This window comes from Euprymna scolopes, chromosome 10, assembly GCF_053919585.1.
Source record: "Euprymna scolopes isolate OS-2025 chromosome 10, ASM5391958v1, whole genome shotgun sequence".
NCBI lineage: Eukaryota > Metazoa > Mollusca > Cephalopoda > Sepiida > Sepiolidae > Euprymna > Euprymna scolopes.
Window position 1 is genome coordinate 104564174 of NC_136491.1, and position 8875 is coordinate 104573048.

An 8875-nucleotide genomic window follows, 5' to 3' on the forward strand; every position below is an offset into this window, starting at 1 on the left:
GTGTTCTGCATTATATATTTTCTAATTCTTTTTTGTGTATCATTTACACGGTCTTTTATACAAACCAATCCCTTTCCCCGTCTTTCTTTTTCACGTAGAGTCGGTCAGTATCATCCTTTAGATGTAGTTCATGAGTCTCCTGGTCTTCTGACCGGGATTTCTCAGTTCTTCTTTGGTCCAACGTATGAACAGTCCAGATTATCTTACTAGTGACACTACCCATGTGTTAATACTATATAGTTTGGTTTTGAATATTTTTTTGTTCTTCTGGTGTTTATTAGCGTCTCCAATTCCTTCTTGCTTTTTTCAATCAGTTTTAGGCCATCCATGTACATTCAGTGGTTCATTCTTTTATCTGTGTCCGGCTTTGGCATTTTCTTAGTATATTTTTGAGGGGCACCATAGCTATGATAGATAGTAATGGTGAAGAGGAATCACCTTCGAAGATAACAAATTGTATTTTAATCTCAGTTATGTATTCTCTATCAGCTATTAGTTTACGTTCTCATTGCATTTTCTATCAAATTGATAATCTTGCAAAGTATTTTGTATATTCTCATACATTCTATCATCCATGATAGTGGGATCCTGTCGTACGCTTTTATGTAGTAAATCCAGGCCATGCTTATGTTCTTTTGTTCTACTTTTTATCTTTTTTCAGGAGCCATTGGTCTATGTATAATAGATTTTGTTCTTTTTCTTTTGTGACATCCTTTCTGTTCCAGGATCATTGCCAGTGCCCTAAAAATGCAAATCCAGACGGCTCAAAACATGAGGGCACAGTTATGGTATTTGGTGTTGTTTCAAGTTAGGGTCACATCATGCAACCTCAAATCTTCGAAGTCGGCTTGAAAGTCAACACCAAAGTCTGCCTGGATGTGCTGAAGAGTATTGTGATCTTCTGGTGCTATCAGGTGACCGCTGGGTGTGACAGCAGGAGTCGGAACCGCCCACACAAGTCAAAAGAGACCCTGGCTGTGCTTGAGAAGGAGTGCTTTGTACCTTTCTCTCATTAGCTCCCTTTCTCCGACCATAACCCGCTGAACTATTTCGTTTGGTCATACGTTGAGAGCATCACCAACATGACTTGTCACAACACCAAAACCAGCCTGATCGCCGCCATCCGCCGAGTATTCGCCGAGCTCCTTTAAAAATAAAAGTAAAACTGTAGTGTTGTATTATTCAGGGTTACAATTGGAGTAGCATTTTGTTTCTGTCGGGTCCAATTATACTGTTCTTGTTTTTCCTTCATTTACATTTTGGTAGAATTGGCTTTCATTGTTTTCAATTAAGATTAAGATTGTCCAATCTTAGACTACATTAATATATACTGCTGCAATCAAATCAAACCCAAATTTAAATTATAAATAAAAAGACCATAACGATATTATACACAGACACAATAATAGAATTAGACTCATTATTTCATTAATAAATTTAAAACTTCAACTTTTATAGTAAAGACAACCCCTTCCCAAGACACAAAATATTAGAAAGAACCACTGTTATTTGTAAGTTTAAATGCCATTTGGGAGAATATAACTCGCATAATAATCATGATAATGATAAATATTATAACTACGTTGCTTCCACAATCATCACCGTATCCAGCTGACTTACCATGCATTCTGAAAAGTCTAGTTCCATTTACCAACATCTAGAAAAACACAACTACCGCCCTCCGATACAAAACAAATTCTAATTAATAGTACTAAAATTTCGGAACCAAAGAAGAAATACTTAGAGCTGTCTTCATCAAAACCCCACAAACCTTAAATTAACTTACGTATGTAATCAGAAATTAAATTTGAAACTATATTCACGCAATACAATTTTGTCCTCTAACGCTATTACAGTATCACGGAATTTTAATCAATCATGGGACAACAGTTATATTAATTGATTGTACGTTTCTGGACTTCATTTAAACATTCTCTTTGTTGCTTCAGCATTTTTGTTTATTTATATTTTTCAACTGATAATGATCTAATTAAGATTCAAAAACGTTTGCGATAGATATGAAACCTACGTCAATTGTCTTAGATTTTTAACACAAAAATGTTATTAGTAAGAATTTAAAAAAAAATAGAATTAAACAGATGAATTCTGTTATTTTAAGAATGTTTTCTTAAATGAAAAGATGCTGCCTAAATACACACACATTATATATATATATATATATATATATATATATATATATATATATATATAGGGGGGTAAGGAAGTAAGCAAAATTAATACAATATCATTTACTTATTTTCCAAGAAATCAATCAAAACTATAACAATTTGGAATAGTCCACGGTTTTTTCTAAGACGATATCAAGTTTATTTAAATACAGTCTCCTGATTAGTACAAGAGGGTTAGAGAGGAGGGTTTCCAACAATTTCTCTCTGCGTCGCCCTCTCTCTTTCCTTTTCTCTTCCCCCTTACTCTCTGCATAGATACAAACACACACACATACACGCACACACACACACACACACACATATATATATATATATATATATATATATATATATATATATATATATATATATATATATATGTATATGTGTATATATATATATATATATATATATAAAATCAAAAAAGATTAAGACATTTTTCTTATGTATTACGAGTACTTTCAATTCTAGAAAAATAAAAACATACGATATCGCATACAGCGTTCTTTTCGTTTGGAAGCATAATGTCGGATTGAATGACTCCATGTTCCGCGGAAACTGAACAGTCATCCAAGAACTGAGAAATACTGACATTGTTTTTTTTTTCTTATACTAAGACAAAGCCCCACCCAAAAGGGCGTATTCACATTTTAGCTAAAATTCTCATGTCCCCTTTTCATCCCACCAGGAATAGGAATTTGAATATTTAAAGGGGTCGCTTTTCAAAAAAAAAAAAAAAAAAAAAAAAACATTTAGCTAACTCACTTCTGTGAGATATAAGAGGCCATATTTTCCTACAAAATATTGTCACACCCTGACGTTAAGCCTCTCCCTGATTATCTACTAAGATTATTGGGGGGGGGGTATGAAATGAAACATTTCTAAAAGCATGTAGATGATTGAATTTAGATCGATGGAACATAATTCCGCGGGTCTGCTCACCATCTGACTACAACATACACGTTTTAAAGTTTAATGTTAGCGAAATTTTCTTGACTTATAAACTTAAATAATAAAATTTGGCCCAGTTTCAGCTATTGTTATGAATCATCATGGTATTGTTTCAACGTCTACCTAACAAATTCATGTGTCCTCGAGTGGCCTTTGTGACTTGATAGACGGTAATCCGTTAGTACATTAAAAACGAAAAATAAGAAATGTTTATTGATTTTCATAAAGTAGTTTTTCTGACACAAATTTTAACCCATCCCGTATAGTACAGGGTGACCAAAAAAAAACGGGCCCCAATTCTAATTAGGCCCGGTTCTTAGTGTTTTGTCCGAATGAAATGAAACTTTGGTCATGACTAGTTTATTTTATTCAAAATATCACATCAAAACACTAGGGTATTTGGCCTTTTTTTCTCCGTTCTACAGTATATGTTCTAGATGGCCTCCATTTAGCTTTTGTTTTTTTGGGTCACCCTATATATTTATGAGGTCAGTTTTTAAATGCCTGAAACATTTATCTTGTACAGAGGTATTTACCTTTTAAAAATTAAGACTCTTTCCTGATGTTGCTAGCAAAACATATTATGTTTAGTGGGTTAGTTGCCAAAATCCAACTTCCTTTTTAAATGAGCCTAAAAGGGTTTACAAGTATCTTTTTTAAAGAATCCGTTATGAACTTCAATATGTATGTTTATTAAAATCGAAAACTGCCGTACTAATGATTATGAATTACGTAATATATATTCTTAGTAACAGGGTGAGCAACGTGTAAATATTGTTATTACTTCTTTTCTTTTTTTTTTTTTTTGCTTTGTAAATTTTATAAATTAGTGACGGCATCACACTTTAGAAAGATTTAAAGGCATTCAAATTTGAAACTAATATTATATACTCATCTCGTGTAGGATATCTATCTATCTATCTATCTATCTATCTATCTATATATATATATATATATATATATATATATATATATATATATATATATATATACTCATCTCGTGTAGGATATCTATCTATCTATCTATCTATATATATATATATATATATATATATATTATATACTCATCTCGTGTAGGATATCTATCTATCTATCTATCTATCTATCTATATATATATATATATATATATATATATATATATATATATATATATATATATATATATATATATATACAGTCGAACGATAAATTTGTGATCTTAAAGAAAACAACACGACAGATTTATATTAAACTTTTATTAACAAAATCAATTCAGGTAACTTGATTATGTACTAAAGCTGACATCTATTCAATGTATCTACCTTCAGCCTCAATCATTGCCTCGATACGGGTCCGGAACTGGGAGCATGCTTTTTCCACAAACGGGGGAAAAAGGTATGCGGGAGCTCGACGAATACTTGGCGGAGGGCGGCGATCAGGTTGGCTTTAATGTTGTGGGAAGTCATGTTGGTAATGTTCTCGACGTATGAGGAACTGAAGTAATTCAGTGAGTTCAGGTTGGGGGTAGGGAGCAGAACGAGTGCACTTCCAAACCTGTGTCACTTTGGACTTCTGGACCGGCACCGAGTCGTGCTGCCACATCCACAGTCTGCCAGCGGCCATCTGATTGCACTTTGTGATTATCCCACTCTTCAGCAAATCCAGGTACACTTTGGTATTGACGTTCCATTCAACTTCGAAGATGTGAGGTGGCATGATGTGGCCCTCACTTGAAACCAAACCAAAAACCATAACCATGGCAGGAAACTTTGTTTTCATGGCCCTGAGCACATACCTGTTAGTCGTGGCAATCGATTGATGCATTTTGAGGGTGCCGGCAATGGTCTTGTTACTTATAACTTGGATCGGTAAGTGCATGAGTTTTATAGCGGCGCATCTCCGAACTTGGTCGTTGAACATTGTGTCACTTTCAGACATGATAGAGGGTTCTTATCGTTCTTGGAATTTGTACACAACTGCCCAACTAATAGATGGTTTGCAACAAAAAAAAAAGAAGAAAATTGGGTTTCATCGAAAGGAAATGGAATCATGTTGTCTTTTTTAGGGCGACAATTTTATCGTTCCAAATTAGAATTCTCAATTATATTATGTAGAACAAAATCTATTGTTTCACAAGGAGTACACATAATCACTCTTGCGCAATCCTACGGTATCTCATTACTTTATTTAATCTTTATATATATATATATATATATATATATATATATATATATATATATATATATATATATATATATATATATATATATATATTGTGGAAATCTTAAAACCAACAAATGTCATCAAAAGTCATAATAATTGCAAGAAGTGTGCAGAAACTTTGAAATCAATATTCTTCAACTGATAAGTTTTGGAAACAGTCATATTGAAATGTGGCCTTAGACGAATTTAATAAGGGCCAGTGGAATGCGGCATGGAAAAATGAAATTCCTATCTAAAGATTTTGTAAATAAAAACAAATGTCAACCAAGGAAAAAGGCAGTTAGAGAGAAGACAGGCACCGAGACGATCAGTTGCCATTTTGTGTCATTCACGTCACCACTCCCCCCCCCCCTCTCTCTCTCTCTCTCTCTCTCTCTCTCTCTCGCTCCATAACACATTGAGAAAGAATTGAACAGAAAATAAATTCCTTTTCATAAACTTACGTCAAGTGTTTTTTGTGAAAAAACTAATTGTCTTTTATGCGTTCGTCAACTCTATTTAAACTAAAGAACTGCAGTATAACGTAACACAAGCTTCATCTCATCTTCTGTCACAGCAATGTTGTAGCCATGTGTTTGTTTTACAAACGCTTTAATGAAATGTGCTCTGATAAACTCGCAACACTTGTGCCTCCTCCCGACTAACCCGAAAAGCAGCAAAATCACACCCCGATACTGTTGAGTTCCCTAGATGTGGGAAAGTCTTCTACTCCAATATTATTTGCCCTCGAGCTGCTGGGGTTTGGAGTTCCCTCCCTGTTTTTTGCTTCTTTGACTGTATTAACCTGCAGAAGTTTAAATGTTTTGTGAACAGACATCTCGCTGTCCAACTCCTGTCAATCAGCTGCTAGATACGATTCCAAATAGCAGTCCTTTGCGTCTAAATGGAAATATGGCTTGTTTGGATTAAAAATGAGTAAAACTTTTATTTATTTATTAAGTTTACATTTATCGGATGAAAGCTCTTCCTATATGTTTCATGGTTTAACTAAATAATTATATTATATTATATTATATTATATTATATTATGTCATACTATATTATATTATTATTTTTATTTCAAAATTTCTTTAATATTATGTCCTTTAAAATTATTGATTATTGGTGTGGGGAATCACTAATGCAGAAGATACCGACTCTCGGCGTGGTCGTGGTGGTTGTGTACTTCGTAATATGTCACCTTGTCGTTAATACTACAACTGTTTTTTCTCTGTATATTTTGTTTGGTTCTCAATACAAATACCTTAGTCTAACCTATATCCGTTAGGGTAGGTTGATTTTTAACTTGTTTTGGAAAATGTAAAAGACCTAGGTGGAGAAAGTTGCACCCACATGAGGGAAGTACAAATATACAAAAACTAGGTTTCTAACATCAGCCGTTAGATGAGCATTTGATTTTAAAGATCGTCTGTTTTGAAACGGAAAAATCCTTATCTGTGAAAGATTTACATGTGAAATTATTTGGTATTTTGCAGTTTTGATCATAGCAAGGAGTGGGTTTATTTATTTAAATAAACTATATAATAACTGGTATGGTAAATATTAAAAAATTTATAACTCCCCCCCATTTTTTTTGGAAATGGCATATTTTACCTTACTGTGTGTTACAATTATAAAAAAATTGTAAAAAGAATTGAATTTTTTGTTGTCAATAAAAAGAAGAAAAGTTTTAATTGTTTGGGGGAAAAAAAAATTTAAACAAATCCAAAACATTTCTTACTTCTAGGGAAAAAAGTACAAAAATCAAACTATTTTTGTAACATAATGTCAAAGGTCTCTCTATAAGCCCCTTTTGAAGCAAAAAATGGCCTCATTTCATGGCATAAAATTTTAGCAATAATATGTCTATGCCTTGCTTCAAGTCCATAGACTGAATGGCAGGCTTCTGATGTCAACTTCACAGCCCTTTCAACACTTTGTGAATGAGCAGGCAAATCAGGCAAATCTGGCTTTCTACCACTCATCAAGAATTCGCGAAGTTCATTGTCTGATAAGTCTTCAGTCAAAGCTGGCTCTGACACTCCATTTTGAGAAAGGTCTATCAAATCCGACCAATGTGAAGCATTAAAATTTATATCTGAAATTTTTTTCAGACGCTTTTTCGATGGTTCCCCATTCCTGAAAAAAAAGAAATTATTATATTGAATTCAACAAATAAACACAATTTTTATTTTAATTAAATTTTTTGTTAAAATGAATGTATAAATCAGTGTAAACAATTTGATCAGTTTTATATGAACAAATGTTTACTTACCTTATGGTTAAAATTCTTTTAATAGCTTCTTCTCTCACTTCCAATTCATTAGATTTTATCATTGAGAAAATAATATTTTCAGGCAAAAGGGCAAAAGCGTTGAATTTAAGGTTTTTCAATGCTATTTCTTGAATTTTTGATGGCTGCTTTTTTATTTGCCCAATCATTTTAAAAATATACAGTTGCTGGTTATGAAATTTGTTATCTAATTTAATTTCAAACCAGCAAACTGCATAGACTTGGACAATGAATTTAATCAGATTGTGCATTTTTGTGGTTAATTCTGTTGCATAACTTTTTCGTGTCCATATGCACATTAATCTGATTGCCAGAGTAAGCCATCTTGACTGATTCAATGGTCAGATCCTCCAGGCTGCATACTTAGGATTTACTTTGCCCCTCGAAATTCCTACTGAATATTCTAACAGTAATCTCTGGTCACCAGATAGATCCTTATTTTCTGTTAATTTAGAGTAAATAGTCTCTAAAGGACTACTCACTTGTAAAAAGTTAACTTGGGGCAAATGATGTTGATTGCTGGCACATAATTTTCCAAGTGGGCCTGTAAAAGATGTTGGGCTTTTGCCACTTCCATCAATGGATTTAAATATTGCCCTAAAAGGGAGCTCATTCTGATGGAGGGAACATCCAATTGTGTGTAGTTTCCTTTTGATTTTATCTTCTAAGGAAGAGACTAGTCCTGATTTGCATCCTGTGTTGGTGCTAGTGTTGTCCAAAAGGACAGCCTTTAGTGTTTGCACACTTTCATATTGTTTTAACACTTGGAACACCTCATTTGCCAGAACAGCACCTGTGGCTCCAACAGTGGGGATCACTCTATGAGTAAGGTATTTCCCATTACTTCCGCATCCCATCTCTTTTGTAAAAGTCAAATGATGTTCTTGTCTTTTAGATTTTCTTTGTATTTTGTTCCCTTTATCATCAACAGTTTCTTGGTAAAATAATGTATCTTTGTCGTGTTTCCCATCGACACCAATGCAGATAAGATTGCTAATTTTTTCATTATGCTTTTGATAGGCACTATTTTTTGTTCTTTCTTTTTCCCTATCAATTTCGGATTTGTCCAAAAAAATATTTTTTTAAATCAATGTTTGGTTTCAGAAGGCCCACAGCCTGCAGATCTAAAAGAAAAGCATTTGCGAGACTTGCTCCTAAATTGGACGAGACATCACCTCTGATGAGTTCAACTGCATAACGTGGAATTTTTATAAGGCTGTAAATACTCTTACATTCTCCCTCTGGTTCAAAACTTTCATCTGTTTCATCACTATTTTCTGA

At 33.4% G+C, this 8875-nt stretch overlaps 1 protein-coding gene across 1 annotated transcript; it reads right to left on the bottom strand.

Moving 5' to 3' along the window:
• Positions 1 to 7009: 7009 nt before the first annotated feature.
• Positions 7010 to 7703, bottom strand: LOC145286421 (uncharacterized). Its single transcript, XM_080135340.1, has 2 exons — positions 7577 to 7703; positions 7010 to 7440 (listed from the first exon to the last, which is right to left on the bottom strand). The coding sequence occupies exons 1-2, from the start codon at positions 7636 to 7638 to the stop codon at positions 7071 to 7073; spliced, it is 432 nt and encodes a 143-aa protein (XP_079991466.1). The 5' UTR covers positions 7639 to 7703; the 3' UTR covers positions 7010 to 7070.
• Positions 7704 to 8875: the final 1172 nt, after the last annotated feature.